General features: G+C 36.0%; 3 protein-coding genes across 4 annotated transcripts; all 3 read right to left on the reverse strand.

The window, feature by feature from the left end:
- Window positions 1-88: 88 nt before the first annotated feature.
- Window positions 89-14,007, reverse strand: LOC123871287 (cytochrome P450 6B2-like). Of its 2 annotated transcripts, XR_006797246.1 has the most exons (3): window positions 12,570-14,007; window positions 11,902-12,124; window positions 89-104 (listed from the first exon to the last, which is right to left on the reverse strand). XR_006797246.1 is itself a non-coding variant. In XM_045915003.1 (2 exons), the coding sequence occupies exons 1-2, from the start codon at window positions 13,957-13,959 to the stop codon at window positions 11,961-11,963; spliced, it is 1,554 nt and encodes a 517-aa protein (XP_045770959.1). In that variant the 5' UTR covers window positions 13,960-14,007; the 3' UTR covers window positions 11,576-11,960. The 2 variants fall into 2 exon arrangements, 1 of the variants encoding a protein (XP_045770959.1); XM_045915003.1 differs by lacking the exon at window positions 89-104 and having other exon boundaries at window positions 11,576-12,124.
- On the reverse strand, window positions 1,437-5,848 carry LOC123871277. Its single transcript, XM_045914984.1, has 2 exons — window positions 4,413-5,848; window positions 1,437-4,253 (listed from the first exon to the last, which is right to left on the reverse strand). Exon 2 carries the CDS (start codon window positions 4,237-4,239, stop codon window positions 2,065-2,067), a length of 2,175 nt encoding a protein of 724 aa, XP_045770940.1. The 5' UTR covers window positions 4,240-4,253; window positions 4,413-5,848; the 3' UTR covers window positions 1,437-2,064.
- Window positions 6,927-10,817, reverse strand: LOC123871290 (cytochrome P450 6B5-like). Its single transcript, XM_045915007.1, has 2 exons — window positions 8,777-10,817; window positions 6,927-8,074 (listed from the first exon to the last, which is right to left on the reverse strand). Exons 1-2 carry the CDS (start codon window positions 10,143-10,145, stop codon window positions 7,905-7,907), a joined length of 1,539 nt encoding a protein of 512 aa, XP_045770963.1. The 5' UTR covers window positions 10,146-10,817; the 3' UTR covers window positions 6,927-7,904.
- Window positions 14,008-19,316: the final 5,309 nt, after the last annotated feature.

Here is a 19,316-nt window from a genome sequence, read left to right on the forward strand (position 1 = left end):
CTCTATCGATTAAAAAAAATTACGCAAATCAGTTCAGAAATCTCGGAGATTTCGGTGTGCATAGGAAGAAAAACACAACTCCCTTTTTGAAAGTCGGTTAAAAAAGTAGCCTATGTTACTCCCTGATCAATCCTCTACTTGTCTGTGAAAACCCCGTCGAAATCGGTCCAGCCGTTCCGAAGATTAGCCTTTTCAAACAGACAGACACTCCAATTTTATTTATTAGTAAGTATAGATATACCTGTAAACGAAAGGGAAAATACAGAATGTATGAGTTTGGCTTGCCTGGAGCGTGATGTATCTTTGGGAAATTCAATCAGCCTCATCAACCTATCAAGGGCTCAGGTCTAAGCACAGGTTCCATCTCAGAGTAGGAAAAATTGGATATGGTCCTCTATGTTAGCTATAAAATACAGTAGATATACATAATCATACAATATTACATTTGAAGGTGACCACTTCTTTTTAAGTTTTCAGCTCTCAATATAAAGAAAGGATTGCAGAAACTTTATGTGATGAGATATGTGTTGGGTGTGGGTGTGTGGGTGTTTCATTACCCCCCACCTTACATCAAATTTTGAGTTCGACTCTGTGGTGAACATGGGCTTACAGATTCTCTACTGGACTAATACTGAACACAAAGGAGAGGGGAAGAGATTTCACCTTGGGTGGATCGCCAGATGATACCACACTACTAATAAATAGGTCCACTTTGCAAATCAAGAGTATGTTGGGGCAACAGTGAACCCATTCTGAATCTGGAAGTACCTACCAAATTAGTTTACTTAGAGAATTATTAGTTTACTTCGAATACCTAGGGGATGAAAACATTTCAGGTTTCATATCTGACTAAGTATGTACATACCAGAAACAAAAAGACATAAAACACACATGTTCGCAGAAGTACATAGGTATGAGAATTATTGTATCTTATCTTGTAAGTAATCTTTGTGTATATTATAAATTAAATTTGCTACGACCAACTTTGAAGTGCATTATGAAAGTCAAAATAACCAAATAGAATTGAATTAGTTATTTACTTATCAGCGTAGACATAACGGTGGCACTCACACATGTTCTACCCTATTTAGGCAGTGAGAATGTTGGCTGCCATAATATAATAAATAATTTGTATTAAGAGATTTCCTGTTTAAGTGAGTAGGTATGGAATATCATATCTTGTGATCTATACCCATAACCATCTACCGTCACACAGTTATGCAATGAACTTTTCACCTTTTAGATGTTATTTATTTAAATTATTAGTAAACAAAAGTTATTATGATGTTGATTGGATGTGTTTGAAAATATTCGTTTAAACTCTGAATTATCTCTAGCAAATCACAGTAAAAATCAAGGAATTGAAACCCTCTTACACTAATAAATTATGTGCATTTGTGATTATCAGAATTTAAAAAAAAAAAAAAAGGGAAATAAAATTGATATAAGTACAAAAAGAGAAATTTATTATATCACAGTCTTTAGGTATTTACGACTTAGTAAAATATGCTCACTGAACTACCAGGGGTGTACGTCATAGTTGCTATAACTATTATTGGTATATCAACTTAATAGGTGATACCGCTTACTATAAGTAGAGGTTATCAGAGCTGAATGAAACTTACACAGAACTTTATCTATACAAGTACCTAATAGAGGCCACCACATCTATGTGATCTATTGAATGAATGAGAAAATAACCATACTATATATTTACCCAATACATACTTATAACTTGCAATGAAAATAATAATATTCAAACATTCGGTAGGGGAGACCGGGTAGACTTCGGACGATTTTTATTTAAATTAGTCTTATTAAATAACAATTAGGTTTTCTAAGGTTAACATTATCTATTATGAAACCACAACTATTGAAGTATATTTTAACATAAAGACTTTATACATATTAATTTTTTAGGTATAAAATTGTTTTTAAAAATCGTGACAAGTGTCCGAAGTCTCCCTGTACCTGGGGTGACTTAGGACATATTCAGGGGAGATTTAGGACATAAATAAAAACTTGTATAATTGAATAATATTTTATTTAAATTACAAAAAAAAATTATTGCAGTTGAAACTCATCCAAATTGCAATTAAAGTACATCATACCCTGAAACCGAGGCCTCTTATCCTCTGATGGAACTGGCAATACAAGCACTATGTCCTCATAGGTTACAAAAGCTTCTTCTTCATTTGTTTGCACAAACCGATTAGAAGGCATTTTCCTTTTATAAAACTCAACATTATAACCTCCAGCAGCTTTTTTAACAACCTTTGCTGCATAGTTACGACCTGATTGTTTTCCACATCCATAGACCTTAACTATTATAAACCTTCCTTCAGGCACATTCCTTAAAGTATCAGCACTGCAGTCTTCGAGTTCATCGTCATCAATGTTGTATTCACTCTCACTAGAAGAGATTTGTTGGTCAATTGACTCATCTGATGATGTTTCTTGCGGAACCGTTTTTATAACCTTTTCTTGTAGTACCTTCTTCTTAATCATCTTTTTTGAAGACTTTTTCAACGTGCTTGCTTTTTTTGCAGCTTCAATTGCCTCCTTTTCAGGGGTATCAGTGGCTATCATGCACCTACCCTTACGTCGTCCTCGATTATTAATATTTGATTTCCGTGGAGCTGCTTTAGGAAAAGGACTGATTTGCTGCAGGGAAACGTATGAATCAGTGGACTTTTGACAACTTGAAGTTGCGATTTTTTTTCCAATTCCTACTTCTCCTACTTTATTAAGAGTTTTAGATGTTCCTGGAACATGAGAACTAGTTGATGGCAAATCAATATTCAGATCAGCACTATGAGTTGAGGAAATTGATGGAGTCCTTGATGGGGTCCTAACACCTGTAGGAATTGCTGGTGTTTGTACATTATTGTCATCGTCATTGGGTCGATCTAATGCAATAAGTTGTCCAATTAGTGAAGGTGAGACACATTCATCATTATTTTCAGATGTTTCTGGCATATAAGACTGATGACTCTCTGGTCGATCTGACACATAAGATGATAAAAAATCTTGTTCCGTAAATATATTTTTATCAAAGGGCCAAATACCAGTACATCTAAATCCAGATTTTATATTTGTAGGATTAGCAGCTCTATCCCAAGCCTGAAGACAAATTTGTGGGATGTCATAAATACTAACAGTTTGTCCTGGGTGTGCTAACATCCATGAATCAAGACCACTATTGTAAAAAGTCTTAAATGGCCCAAACACAGTTCTGTCCAATGGTTGAAGCTTGTTGGATGTGTGTGGTGGTAGCGTAAGGATAACAATCCCATTTGTCTTGCAAAAATCCAATCCATCGATGGACAAATGAGAGTCATGGTTGTCCATGATTAACAAGACTTTATTCTCAATGGAACAATGTACATTCTGAACAAAATATTCTAGTACCTTCAAAAAGTTCTGGCTGGTCATCCAGCCAGAAGGGTATGCCAAGCCAAATCCTGATGTCTCTGGGATTCCCTGCATCATTTTTTTTTTATCAAACCGGTGGCGAGGAAATACCCAAACCGGTGGTAACGCATGACCAGCTGCACTTATGATTCCTACCTGCGTTACCAACTCTCCTCTTTCTCTAGAGGTCACTTGTCCTACTTGGTGCTGCCCTTTCTGAGCAACGACTTTTGGAACACGCTGCACTGTTGTGATCCCAGTTTCATCAAGGTTATAAATCTGGGAGGGTGTGAAATTATATCTTGTTATAACATCTTGAAGTTTATTTTGAAATTCTGCTACAGTTGCTCGATTAAAACTTGTCATTCGTGCAAGACTTGTAGCTTCAGGTGTCCGTATTGAAAGATTAGGGTTACGTTTTAAAAATGATGAGAACCAATCAGGACCAGCACATTTAGATTCTTTCCATTTTTGTGGATATTTAATACCATTTCTTTCTGCATATTCATAAGCTAAGCGTCTTGTAGCTTTAGGTGTGAGGCCATGAAACATTGATGAGCATTTAATTAAATATTCAGCTAAAGAAGCTTCCATGGATGGAGGGAAAACTTGGCTTTTCCTGAAATTCGTTGTTAAATCAACAGTTTCAATAATATTCTGATGTTTAGTCTTTTTAAAATAATCAAAAAGTCTTGATTTGCTAATACCATGTTTAGCAGCACTCTTTCTTATACTCAAATTATTTATTCGCACATCTTTTATAGCTTCTCTCAATGCTTCGGGTGAAAATATACGGTCAGTTTTTCTTTTGTAGCATCTGGGCATCTTTTTATTTTTATCTGCAACAAAAAATAATCTTTCAGACATAATGAACGTAATATCTTTAAAATATGGCACAATGGGGAGACATCGGACATCCTGTCCGAAGTCTACCCAAAGGCACAGATTTAAAAATATTAAAAAATATGTTAGAAAGTATGTCGTTTAATAATAATTACCAAGTTTCCAAATGCCCCCTGATAATCAATCACTTCGAAGGAAATTAGCAAAATATCAATTTATAGTAGTAACTGGCACATAAGCACTTCACTAACAATCAAAAATTTTACATCAGAACACCAAAGAAACAATTATTAACTCTCCCAACTTATTTTGCGTAGCGAACTGTCAAACGACTAGTTCAAAACAATAAAAGCAGTAATGCCAACATATTGACCACAGACAACTTTGTTCTCACATTAATATAGCGGTAAATTTAAAGGTGTCCGTTGTCTCCCCGTGTCCAAAGTCTACCCGGGCTCCCCTACCTATGTTGATCTTGTAGCATCACATGGAACACAATCTCGAGTAATCAAAGTGATTCTGAAAAGATGAGACCGGCTCGATAAAAGAGTCCATTTATTTGTAAGTAATAGTAGTAATTTATTCAGACCATGATTTAAGTGATTAAATTTGATTTCAGTATTAACTACGATTACGATACTATATTTGATGTTTAGATATTTCTGTGTGATGATAGTGGACGTTATGTGACTAAACGATTACTTTGATTTTGATATTTTGATACTATATTATGAATGAAATGTTTTGATATTTTGTGCCTTTTTTTGATGAATAACGATTACTTTGATTTCAGTACTAGGATTGTGATACTATATTATGATGCTTAGATATTTGTAAGAAAGATGATTTAATATTTCATAAAATGATAACACTATTACTTTGATTTCAGTACTACGATTGTGATGGTATATTAGGGTGCTTAGATGTTTCTAGACGATTTGATATTTGATGAAATGATTAACGATTACCTACTATGGTTTCAGTAATACAATTATGATACTATATCATGATGTTTTGATAAAGCGTAGGGTATTGGATGTATACTTATGATAAATGTGTGATGCTATTATTTTTTTTATGTGATGTTCACAGTGAAATTATCTTGGAGTCTATTGTGTCTGTGGGCGCATGGCCATACGAGTGTACAATAAGCTACCGGAACGCTTTAAAAAAAAACTCAATTTATGCCATTTTAAATCTAAACTTTTCAAAACCTTGTTGAGTAGGTGCTATTACTCGGTAAATGAGTTTTTTTTTAAGGATGATATCAATAGCATAGTATAATATTTTGTCACTTTGTTTTGTCTCTTTCTATTGTAATATCTATTTCCTGATTTTTATGGAATTTGAAGTAATGCAATTGATTCCCAATTTTGTTGACATTAATTTAATTTAATTTATTTTGTTATCTTAAATATTTGCACACTAATAATTTAGTAGAAAGTTAAGGCCTCTAATCATAAATTTCAATCTTACTGTACCAACTTTCTTGCAAATAAATTATCTTATCTTATCTTATCTTGTGGGCTCTTGACTTGGCGGTGAGGGGTGCGGTGCAGATGTGTAGTGGAGTCGTTAGGTACGTCTGGAAGTCGTAGACGGCCGTGAAGTCTTGTGGCAGATGAGCTCTTGACTTGGCGGTGAGGGGTGCGGTGCAGATGTGTAGTGGAGTCGTTAGGTACGTCTGGAAGTCGTAGACGGCCGTGAAGTCTTGTGGCAATTGGGCTCTTGACTTGGCGGTGAGGGGTGCGGTGCAGATGTGTAGTGGAGTCGTTAGGTACGTCTGGAAGTCGTAGACGGCCGTGAAGTCTTGTGGCAATTGGGCTCTTGACTTGGCGGTGAGGGGTGCGGTGCAGATGTGTAGTGGAGTCGTTAGGTATGTCTGGAAGTCGTAGACGGCCGTGAAGTCTTGTGGCAGATGAGCTCTTGACTTGGCGGTGAGGGGTGCGGTGCAGATGTGTAGTGGAGTCGTTAGGTATGTCTGGAAGTCGTAGACGGCCGTGAAGTCTTGTGGCAGATGAGCTCTTGACTTGGCGGTGAGGGGTGCGGTGCAGATGTGTAGTGGAGTCGTTAGGTATGTCTGGAAGTCGTAGACGGCCGTGAAGTCTTGTGGCAGATGAGCTCTTGACTTGGCGGTGAGGGGTGCGGTGCAGATGTGTAGTGGAGTCGTTAGGTATGTCTGGAAGTCGTAGACGGCCGTGAAGTCTTGTGGCAGATGAGCTCTTGACTTGGCGGTGAGGGGTGCGGTGCAGATGTGTAGTGGAGTCGTTAGGTATGTCTGGAAGTCGTAGACGGCCGTGAAGTCTTGTGGCAGATGAGCTCTTGACTTGGCGGTGAGGGGTGCGGTGCAGATGTGTAGTGGAGTCGTTAGGTATGTCTGGAAGTCGTAGACGGCCGTGAAGTCTTGTGGCAGATGAGCTCTTGACTTGGCGGTGAGGGGTGCGGTGCAGATGTGTAGTGGAGTCGTTAGGTATGTCTGGAAGTCGTAGACGGCCGTGAAGTCTTGTGGCAGATGAGCTCTTGACTTGGCGGTGAGGGGTGCGGTGCAGATGTGTAGTGGAGTCGTTAGGTATGTCTGGAAGTCGTAGACGGCCGTGAAGTCTTGTGGCAGATGAGCTCTTGACTTGGCGGTGAGGGGTGCGGTGCAGATGTGTAGTGGAGTCGTTAGGTATGTCTGGAAGTCGTAGACGGCCGTGAAGTCTTGTGGCAGATGAGCTCTTGACTTGGCGGTGAGGGGTGCGGTGCAGATGTACAGTGAAGTCTTGTGGCAAATGAGCTCTTGATTTGGCGGCAAGGAAAGCGGCTGGTTATTGATTTGAAGCAGAAAAGATTGGAATTTATGAATATGTTTTCAAGTAGTTAGTAGTTTAGAGTTAAAGTTAAAGTTTATCATGCATTGTATAGCTGAGGAATAAAGTCAGTTCTTATGAGTTGAGGATAGTTCTATTAATATGAATTACTTGAAAATTATAATCTATTGCTGAAAATCTTGATGTTTAGGTATTATAATGACAATAGGTAGAAACTGTTGCGTATAAAATATAAAAATTTAATAAGTTTGAGGACAAACTTAATGTAGTGAGGACGGCCGACTGTTAGATATTCATAAATAAACGCAAGTATTATAAAATAATGTATACAATTTGTAGTGTTAGAAACGTGGCAACACTTCGCGATGGTAACATTAGAGTTGTCAGCTGTCAACAGCGATGACGGTTAGGATAGTCGAGTGAATCATTAGAAAAGCGATTGGGGAAAAGCTATATTGTGTAAAATGCATATAGAATGATATCATTGTGAATCTTAGAATAAGTAGGTACGCAGTTGTGAATATCTAAGTAATGATGATGAGCTTAATGTCTTGAATATACAATATATATAAACCGAAGTACTGTGTTTGATTAGCAACAGTGGCAAGATGTTCCGAGGGACGTAGAAGGGAAGGCTCTGTTATTACTACTAACTTCGTAGTTTAAATTGCGCTTTAGGGGTTTGAAAGGGGTTGAAATTTCAAAAATCCTTTCTTAGCAGATGTTGTGCGTTGAGCAGTCTGGCTGACACCTTTTCCTTTTACAGATTCAGATAACTTTTATCGAATTGCATATTACTGCATATTATAGGACCCTTCACCCTACCTAATTACAATTTCAAACTTGTCTTTGAATAAATTTTATATGGATCCCGCCAACAGACTGCATGATAAGAGATTTAGCATTTAAAGATATTTCATGTTGCATGCTCTCTGCGAGTTCTACTCTGTAATTCTTGAATATCTTTAAGAGTGCCGCATGCATAGGCATCTTTGCAAACCTTTTACCTGAAAATAATAAGAAACATATTAATTAACAATTACTTATTAACAACATATTACAATAACATATTACTTAACAATGTTATTTGACTAGCTCGGGTTGAATTTCTGAAAGTTCTTTCGTGTCAGCCAGTTGGAAAAAACCAGTTTTATTTTTATAAACAATTTTTTTTTCTAAGACACTTTTTTTAAACAAATGTTTAAAATTTCAAGTTTTACTATTATTGAACCTTTCACCACAAAATAAGAAATATTTTGTGCTTTTAATGGGTACCGCTGTTCTGTCGCTATCTTACCTACTCAAGAAGATAGCGTTAAAATTGGTTAAAAATGACAAAAATTTACTTTCGACAAAATGGCTTCTCCTACATTAATTCATCCTGCAATTGGTATAGATAATAGTTTTTTCCGAATAACTAGACTGTTGGTTTGGGATTGGTTTTTTTTTTTTTATAGATTTACTTCATAGCTCAAGTCGAATATTGAACAATTTTGATATTTTCTTCTTAACAAAGTTTAGTTATTACTAAACTTAGTAGTAATACGGCTTTCAGTACCAATCAGAACATTTCACGAGGAAGGTTTATAAGTATAACATTATAATATAGCACATTCATACTAGTCTATGAAATAGGTAGGCTCCTCGTGCGTAATCGGAGCTGGTCGATTTTACCTTAAGAAATAAAATTAGTTAAAAATGTTTATCACCTATGCATATCCTAGGTCCTTCGCCAAAAGGCATATGAGTATATGGTTTGATATTTTTTTTCTCGTCTCCAAAGAATCGTTCAGGACGGTATACTTCCGGCTCTGGAAAATGGTCAGGATTACGTTGAATATGATACACAGGTATATGAATACGATCTCCTCTCTTTAAACGAACACCCGTTGGTAGGGAGTAATCGTGCATCACTTCTCGGGTCAAGAGACCCAACGCCGGATACAGGCGTAGACATTCTTCTATACACGATTCAGTATATGGCATCGTATTGATGCACTCGTATTCAATCGACTGATGCTTGGAAAAATATTCGTCAACCTCTGCTATCATTTTTTCCTGAACCATCTTATTTTTTGCTAATTCATACAGAAGGAAACTCAAAGTCGTCGACGTTGTTTCAAATCCAGCCGCAAAAAAAAGTACGCATTGTGCAACAATCAAATCATCATTAACCTCAAATCTCACTTTCTTTTTACCACCGGTTGCTGCATTATTCAACCTATCTCCAGATATGTACTTGTCTGTTTTCCAAGTTAAAATGAGATCCACGAAATCATTTCTAGAAGATTTTGCTTCCCCGCGTTGTCTTAACACCTCCGTAATCACATTGTTAAAAAACGTACCAGCATCATCTTCTAATAATTTAAATCCTAACGCATAAAATAATCGCGGCCACATTGATCGGCAGTAATTTTTAAGAGCTCCAGAAACTGTTCTATCAAATATTTTTTCAGCCATCGTAGTAAAGGGGTTTTTGTGCACATCCTGTTTCATTGTCTCAGAATTGAATCCAAATGCACAAGTCGTAATGCAATCCATAGTGTACCTTGAGAGCAAATTCTTGACTTCGATATCCGGACCTGTTTTTATTTCATCAGCAAGTAATCTCTCTAATGTATCTGAAGAATCATTTATTAAATAGAACATTTTCTTCAATTTTGCGGAAGAAAAAAGTTGAGATGAATTCATGCGTAATACTTTCCATTCGTCACCATTGGCAAAAAACATCATTTTTGAAAACATTTCTTTGTCATTATAATCGGATGTTTCTCTGCCATTACAGAAGTAAAATTCTTTTGAGAGAACTAGTTTTATCAAATTCGGGTCTTGAATAATGAGTGCGGGGCTCGTTCCATAAAAGGATCCAAAGTAAGGCTCATCTGGAAACTGTTGACACAAATTTTGCACCACTAGGTTTATATGTTTTTTCACCAGAAGACAGTCTTTATAGTTTCCGAATATAGGTAATGGCTTTACATAGGGAATATTTCTGTTTTTCCAATACTTTCGATTCTTTAATAAAATATAATGTGAATAATACAGTACTCCAATAACGAACAACAAAAGTAAATACATTGCAATTATGAACTAACTGCATGTATGTTTAGTATAAAATGTGCAACGTAATTTATACTATTACCTACCGTATAAAAATTATTATTTGCTTTAGATAGCGCAAATTAGGGTGATAACAATTTTTTGTTTTTATTGCAAGCATTTGCAAGGAGTGCACACTTTTACTCACTAAGAGAATATTTTGCATTTATAATCCACTTGTCAAAATTACTCCCGAATTATCCTTCCCTTTTGAACACAAATTAGAGGTCCCCGAATCGACAACGCTTGGATCAACATTATTTATATAAAAGTGTTTTAAGCATATTTTTTTATAAAAAAAAAAAAACAGTTTTAAGCATGTTGTAAGCAAAACGTGTTTTTTTAAAGTGTGTTTCTCTAACCCTGGTGAACATCTGCCGCTATGTTTGCCGTTGCATGCTTACTAGGTATGTACCTACCTGGTGCTGGTGATAAAAGTGCTATAAATTCGCGCGTAAAACGCTTATGCTGTACATGCTCTAAAGAAAACAAACGTCATAATAATTATCTATATATTTTTTCCACTCTGCGATTAGTGCAGTTTACACTTTTACAACGTAGACTTATAACTGGTCAAATATCGTCGGTACAAGCACAGGGTCAGGTTCCGTAATCAATAAAAAAAATACACTGTAAGAATAACCTATATTAAAACATGGTAGTTGTTTATTAGGTAGGTATTTCATACTAAAGAGTTGGAGAACCTTACGAATAAAAAAAAAATTATGAAAATAATCTGCCGATCTGAAATAAAATATTGTAAATTATGAAGTCCAAAGTACAGTTTAGTTAAAAAAATGGTTTCGTGAATCCGTCGCGAACGTTCGGAAGATAAGTAGAAAGGATTCTGTCCAATAGGTACCAAAGAATTCAAAACGGTGTCCACTTTCCAAAATGTTGACATCAGTTTCCTTTCTTATGATCACGAAAGCCCAGATATCGATTTATAAAATAATTAATTCCAATAGCAAAGATTTTCAAATAGGACATTTAGGTACGGAGTCCACTACTGCCGTGGCCTAACCTAACCACGTCGCGTAAATGTACCCGTCTACATCTTGATCACAACACGTTCGCAAGCTTAAAATAATTGAACCATCCCGGTACTGTCTATACAATTACATACATACAATATACACACATACCTACACACCAAAATAATTATATACTTTACTAGCTGACGCCCGCGACTTCGTCCGCGTGGATTTAGGTTTTTCGAAATCCCGTGGGAACTCTTTGGTTTTCCGGGATAAAAAGTGGCCTATGTGCTAATCCAGGATATTATCTATCTCCATTTCGAATTTCAGCCAAATCCGTCCAGTAGTTTTTGCGTGAAGGAGTAACAAACATACACACACACACACACAAACACACACATACAAACTTTCGCCTTTATAATATTAGTGTGATAACGTGAATAAAAAAATTTACTTCAGAAATGAACAAACACACTTGAGTGAATATTTTTGTCTTGAAAACAATCGACTAATAATTAATAAATAGAATAGTCGTAATGATCGATACTATATTATCAGAGGAAAACGATATTTGCGTTACTTTAAATTTAAAAACAACGACAACGCCTAAAATTTACTAAACAACTGTAATAGCAACGTTGATAGAAATGGCGAGCTCAGGCGCAAGTACCTAAGCTATAATATCTACACACAACACCAATTGAGCATGGTTAATAATTTATATTGACTTGTACCAGAACTTGTATCACCTCTTTAAATACACCTGCAGTCTGCACCGTATAAATAGAGAACCAAGCTGTTAATTCGATATCAGTGCTTAATGAGCAATAAATTTTAGGCGAACACCACCCATGGCTTGAGTGACGAATGCTCTCGGTTGAAATTTTATATTTCTTGGCATATCATCAGCTAGTTCTACTCGGTACTTCTTGAAAACCGTAAGTAAGCCTGCCACTATTGGCATCCTTGCAAAACGAAGACCTGGGGAAAAAATAAAAGGAATTAAAGAAAATGATAATAACAATAATATGAAGTAACGATAAGAATGGAATGGTTGAATAAAAAACTGATACTTATTTACGGAAACTTGTTTCTGATAGATTTCTGAAGTGGTGATGATATGCACTCGGCCTAATAGGCTAACTTCGATCCCGGACACGCGCCTGTAACTTTTCGGAGTTATGTACGTTTTAAGCAATTAAATATCCACAAAGAAAACATCGTAAGAAAACCTATAAACCAGAGTTTTCCATAATGCTTTCGAAGGTTTGTGAAGTCTGCCAGACTATGCCAAACCCTTCTTATTCTGACAAGAGGCCCATGCTCAGAAGTTAGTATTGAGCCAGCGATGGTTTTATTATGATGATGACGATAATGATTTCTGATTAAAAAATATGTAGAATTAAGAAAACGAAAAATAATTCACCAATGCAAATCCTGGGGCCTTCACCAAAAGGTATATAGGTAAATTGTTTGATATTTTTCTTTTCTTCGCCATAAAACCTTTCAGGACGAAATTCATCTGGCTCCGGAAAGTTACGAGGATCGTGATGAATGTGATATACTGGTATATGAACGCGGTCGCCCTTCTCCAAGCGCAGGCCTGTTGGTAGAGTGTACGTTTCTACGACTTCCCGTGTTAGAACTCCCAAAACTGGATAAAGACGAAGAGTTTCGTCGATACAAGCTTGAACGAAAGGCATTTCATTGATGCATTCGTACTCTATCTTGCCATTATGGCGATGAAAATAATCGGCAACCTCTTTAATTACCCGAGCTTGAGCATTTTGATCTTTCGCAAGTTCATAAAATACAAAACCCGTCGTAGTAGCAGTTGTTTCAAAACCAGCAGCAAAGAACATAACACATTGCCCTACTAGCAAATCATCATTTACTTCAAGTTGTATTGTGGCCTTCTCGCCAGTTTTGAAATTCGTTACACTATCTCCTGTTAAGTAGTTCTTTTGCTTCCACCCTAAAACATGATCAACAAAGTCGTTTCTCGATGATTGCTTGTACGATCGATCTGCAAACACATTATTTAGCAATTTGCTAAAAAAAGTTGTTATGTCGGTGCTGAACCATTTTAGACCTAATCCATAAAATGCAGCAGGCCACATTGCTCGACTGATCATTTTCAAAGCAGCGAAGTTTGAAGTGTCAAATAATTTCTGACCCATAATTGTAAATGGATTTTTATAATTATCCTTCCCAGCTAAAGTGCCTGTATTCACTCCAAATGCACAAGATCCTATACAGTCCATGGTGTACCTCGCTAAAAGAGACTTAACCTCAATTACATTTCCTGTACTCGACTTCAATTCGTCATCGATTACTTTTTCCAACGTGGTGGCACAGTTTTCTATTAAATAAAACATATTTTTTAATTTTGCTGATGAGAACAGGGCTGTTAAATTTTGTCGTAGAACTTTCCACCTATCGCCTCCAGTGAAGAACATATTCTGAGTGAGTAATTCCCGGTGTGTGTAATTTGCGATCTCTCTGTTATTGAAATAGTAGAAATCCTTGGCCAGAACCAGTTTGATTATGTCGGGATCCTGAAGGACGAGAGCAGGTTCTATGCCATAGTATACCCCGACATAGGGAGAATCCGGGAACTTTTGGCAGATTTCTTGCGTAATCTTTGGCCAATATTTTCTTAACGTAATATATTCCCCATAATTTCCGAACAATATTGATGGTTTTATATGGGGTACGTTTCTTTTCTTCCAATAATCGTATTTTTTGGTAATAAAATAGTAAAGGATGTACATGAAAAAGATAGCAATCGTCGAAACAAGATAAAATGCGTCCATGTTGTTCACAAGTTCAAGTGCAATACTATAATATTATACGGTGACATTGTAAATTACCTACTATTTATATTATTGTCACTCTGTGTGAAATATTGTAGGATAACCAGACGATTATTCAAAACTGAAGGAATTAGGATACAACGCTTGAAGATCGAAGAATTGTCGCGCGAATCCTGCGATCTGCGCTCTGGGGCTTACTTGCCTAAAATTGTCGACATCGCCATTCAGCGTAAGCGTGTAAAATATGGCGAAAAGACTGCCGCGGGTGTAGTTACAGAGAAAGTTTGATGTTCCTATGAAAATCCTTTAAATAACGACTTCTATCAAAAACACTCGAGTTTAAAACTAATGAAATGTTTTCGTTTTAAAGTTAGACGGGCTCAAACATTTAAAACACACAAATATTTAAGTAACTACCGTGTAATTATGAAAATATACATATTTCTGGAAAACTGAAAATCGCAGACACAGATATTCGTTTCTAGAACCTTTCTACAAAATTCCATCGACTTTGATCGGTTTATTTATTTCCACATGAGAATTGAGAACGAAATTACGTTTGTGTAAAAAGCGCAAGAGAGCGTGCTAGGGAAACTTCCCTAAATTAGTGGAATCCATCCGTTAAAAACTAAAAGTGTAAGCACTGTGCTTTTAAATAACACAGGTAGTTTATAAATATCCATTCAACATGCATTTAAATATACAGCGTGTTTTTAACTGGGCAGTATGGGGAAACCCAAAACCATAAAAGGTACAGGGAAGTCTTAGAAACCGTTAGATATTTTTTGTGAAAACATTTTCTCTGCAATACAGTGAAACGACCCTTACATATATATAAAAGGAAAAGGTGAGTGACTGACTAACTGATGCATAGCTTTAGCTTAATTTAATGGGCGGATCGGGTAGGGCACGCAGATAACTATATTATGATGTAGGTCACATCCGATAACAATATTTGAAAATTTTATCCCTAAGGGGGTAAAAAAGGAGTTTGAAATTTGTGTAGTCCACGCGGACAAAGTCGCGGACATAAACTGGAGTCGGTCAGCATTAAAAGAAATACTTAGTTATCCAGATTTTTTCATCATGCTTGACTAAAAGTTGGCAATAATATACCAAAATTATTTTCGCAAGATAGACTTCAATAATAATCCCTAACACAGTTTCCCTGTATCTCCCGTGAATTCGATTTCTCTATACAGTCCAAGTTACAAAAACTGGCAGTCAGTGGGAACGGCCTTGTGGTATTTTTGGATTTTAAAAATAATTGTAATTTCAAGAGTACAAATTAAGTAAGTGTGGTAGTGACAAAAATTCATAATTCGTGAATTAAAACCATTGACATTAGTTTAGTTTTTACATCTATCGAGCCCTATGATTAATATTGGCGTGTCGGTGACGCAACCTTGAGGTTAATACTCATCTGAAAATCGTCCAATGCGCCTAAAAAAGTTATCACTTCCAAAAACACCCTGTACCTATAACAATAGGTAAATATTTTGGGTTCCGTAGTAAGACAAGGAGCCCTTAAAGTTTGTCGTCTGTCTGTCCGTATGTGCGTGTATCAAAACCATTTTAAAATAAATTATGAGAGCTGTAATATAGTTGTTTATAAAGTACAGTTATAAAAACTTACGCATATTAAAATTTTATTTTGAAAAGAAATTCAGATTAGGTAGGAAAAAATACCCAAGTACGGAACCCTCGATGCGCGCGTATTACTCGCACTTGGCATTTTTTTTGCACTGTCGCCGTTTAAGACAGAGTAATATTAAGTAGGTACCTGCAACATTATACTTTGTAGGAGTTAATACTATACTATTAGGAGAGTCTAGAAAACAATAATGTCTTTGATTTACCTAGCAAAAATTAGATGGATACAATGGATCTGGAAAAAACAGAAAAATACAGGTATTTAATTTTGAGGCAAATTATCTTATTAAAACGTAATAGTTTAAATTCTACGCTGACGTTTCCGTCACCACATCAAGGTGCTCGCTACTTCAACGGCACGAATTCAGATGTTTTAAAAATACTCTTTTAATTTCAGGGATAAAGGTAGCCTAAGTTTTTTTTTATTCCATCCTTAAGACGTAAGCTATCTCTGTAGTCTGTACCCATCAAAGTTGGTTAAACGGGTGGACCGTTAAAAACTAAACACACACACAAACACACGTTACTTAGCTTTTATAATATTACAATAGTTGGGTTGTCTGGAAGATATCACTTTAGTGATATAAGGTCTCCCTTTGTTTTGAAGTCTATTCTGTATTTTTATTCTTATTTCTTTATTCCTATTCTTATCTATATTCTTTGTGTAGTATTAAGCAATAAATATGTTTAAGTAAATAAATGGATCAGAATGTAAGTCGTTTCTTTCTTTCTTTCTTTCTTTAACCTGGGTTTATTTTTCGCACTTAGTCGAGTTATCCGTTGTACGTGAGACCGCTGCTAGTGCGGCTCCCCGCCTGATCACTCCAGTGCAGCCAACCACATTCACTCCAGAAACTAAGCACCCAGGTCGGCAAGGCACTTCCTTGCCGACCTGAGGAAGTGTTGCAGTGAAGCCAATGTAGGCTTCTCGTTCGTTCATATCCTGCGTATTATATGATGTTGCATATAATACGCAGGATATGCTCCGGTGTCTCGTCAGTCTCGTATGCTTTGCATAGAGGGCTGTCGATGATACCTACATAGAATGGAGAGGTATTTTCCTGTCCTGATATGATGCCTATACAACTGTCTTAAGTTTCCCTCGGCTTTGATATAGGTAGTAATATGTAAGTATGGATTACTAGTGTACACAAGGATTATGAAACTGTCAAAGTAGTCGATTTTTACGCTGAAATATACAGGGTGGTCAAAAAGTCGTGGATCAAACGCAATAGGGAGATAGAGGAGGACATTTCCAGCAAAAAATATTTCTACAGCATGGCCTTATTTAAATTGCCCTAAGAGTTATGAATATTTTTGAGATTTTTAACAAAATACCAGATTCTCTTACAATTAGACTAATTTAAAAAAAATGAGATAAAAAATAATAAAACAAACGATGCTGTGTCATTACTAGATAATGTATCAGCACTACAAACCTTCTATTGAGGCTCTGGGTGCCAAATTACAAGAGCAATTAATTTTTTTCCAAAACTTTTAAAGCGTTACCAAAAATTTAATGTCACTTTAAAAGCGCACTGTGAAAAAAAAATGTACTACGGAAAAGTGACCCTGTATCAGAAAAACTTGCTGATTTAATGCCAATTTAAATGAGGTATAACACATTACTCTTTGTTTCGTAATTCTGGTATTATAATTGTTTTTTCATATCAAGGTGCAAATTTCAGTAGATTAGTTTAATTCAAAATAATTTTGAAGATTATCATGCTGCTAGTTAAACTGCTAGATTTTTGTACGTTGGAATGCTAGAAACATCACTGTGCTTGTCACACTTAAAATTTGTGAAAAGAACAGAAACTGTTCACTACCACCACGTGCCAGAACTACCCAGAACGCCCTCTTTTCTAGGAAACAAAAGGATAAAAAAACTATGCCTCTCTTTCACATCCTTCCTTATTCCAACAATGCAAATAGAAATGATGATTAGTGTGAACGAGAGGCATAGTTTCTTTATCCTTTTGTTTCCTAGAAAAGATGAACTACTTGCAAGACGGGCGTTCTGGGTAGTTCTGGGTGGTTCTGGCACGAGGTGGTAGTGAAGAGTTTCTATTCTTTTCACAAATTTTAAGTGTGACAAGCACAGTGATGTTTCTAGCATTCCAACATACAAAAAACTAGCAGTTTAACTAGCAGCATGATAATCTTCAAAATTATTTTGAATTAAACTAATCTACTGAAATTTGCACCTTGATATGAAAAAACAATTATAATACCAGAATTACGAAACAAAGAGTAATGTATTATACCTCATTTAAATTGGCATTAAATCAGCAAGTTTTTCTGATACAGGGTCACTTTTCCGTAGTACATTTTTTTTTCACAGTGCGCTTTTAAAGTGACATTAAATTTTTGGTAACGCTTTAAAAGTTTTGGAAAAAAATTAATTGCTCTTGTAATTTGGCACCCAGAGCCTCAATAGAAGGTTTGTAGTGCTGATACATTATCTAGTAATGACACAGCATCGTTTGTTTTATTATCTTTTATCTCATTTTTTTTAAATTAGTCTAATTGTAAGAGAATCTGGTATTTTGTTAAAAATCTCAAAAATATTCATAACTCTTAGGGCAATTTAAATAAGGCCATGCTGTTGAAATATTTTTTGCTGGAAATGACCTCCTCTATCTCCCTATTTCGTTTGATCCACGACTTTTTGACCACCCTGTATAGAGCGTAGGTGGGTAGGTATTTGGATTTTTTTCTCAGAGTTTTCAGTTAAAACGAGAGTTTATGCCAGATACATAAGGCTGTCTCGTTTTAACAGTGTCTTAATACTGAGAAAAGTTTTGACTTTGATCAGGCTAAATGGCACGTCATCGGCCGTCCCAAAGATTTGGCCATCCACAATAATTCTGTAACTTTCCATTAAGCACAACAACAACAATTTTGGCTTTTACAACATGAAGAATCTTTGATAATTTCTTTCGATGTGTGGTCAACCGAGTTATAGTTGACGTAACTGAGTTATACTTACCGATTGCAATTAAGTAAGCACATGTTTAGATAACAGTAATTGATCTATGAAGTTATAACAGCAAACAGCAGTGATTTATCTGCTGAGAAACTTATTTTGAGAGAAAACACGACTGCGAAAAGACGATTTCCTTTTGTTCAAACTTCAATGTTAGTAAGTAGGTATATTATGTACTTGAAAATTATTGAAAAGGCTTGGCGCACACGGGTGGTCAAGATGACCGAGGGTATCCTCGCGCTGCAATTTTAAATTACTTTGAATGATAAATCGAGGTGGCTAAATTTGACCAGCCGGATCATTTAACCGTCCGTGCGCGGCTGCCAAAGGAAGCAGTTTCCCATCACATGCCATAAAGTTCTGAAATTATTTTTAAACTGGAGTTTTCAAATAAACATAAGTAAATCTGATAGGAACTTAATCATATTTAATACTACTAATATAACTAATATGATACCCGCACTTCGTTCGTGTGTGTATATAGATTTAAAAAAAAAATATTATTATATTATATTATAATAACTAATTAATCGCGTAATCGAGGTAAACTTAGATTGAACCGGTATGCTGGTAGAGGCATACAATGCGAAGGAGCATCAAGCAATTCCTATCCAATAAAGGAAGCACCTACCTACCTACTGAATATCGTTAGGCATGCCATCAGGAAGAGGAAGGCCCCATCCACATGGACAAAAGAATACATGATACGTAGTCG

This window comes from Maniola jurtina, chromosome 13 (genome assembly GCF_905333055.1).
Source record: "Maniola jurtina chromosome 13, ilManJurt1.1, whole genome shotgun sequence".
NCBI classification, from domain to species: Eukaryota; Metazoa; Arthropoda; class Insecta; order Lepidoptera; family Nymphalidae; genus Maniola; species Maniola jurtina.

Excerpts from the sequence above, each read along its gene's own strand:
- LOC123871277 (XM_045914984.1), bottom strand. The coding sequence starts at position 4,239 with ATGCCCAGATGCTACAAAAGAAAAACTGACCGTATATTTTCACCCGAA.
- LOC123871290 (XM_045915007.1), bottom strand. The coding sequence starts at position 10,145 with ATGTATTTACTTTTGTTGTTCGTTATTGGAGTACTGTATTATTCACAT. Across the intron at positions 8,075-8,776 it reads AGGACCTAGGATATGCATAG|GTAAAAGGTTTGCAAAGATG; the intron begins GTGATAAACATT and ends TATTATTTTCAG.
- LOC123871287 (XM_045915003.1), bottom strand. The coding sequence starts at position 13,959 with ATGGACGCATTTTATCTTGTTTCGACGATTGCTATCTTTTTCATGTAC. Across the intron at positions 12,125-12,569 it reads AGGCCCCAGGATTTGCATTG|GTCTTCGTTTTGCAAGGATG; the intron begins GTGAATTATTTT and ends TTTTTTCCCCAG.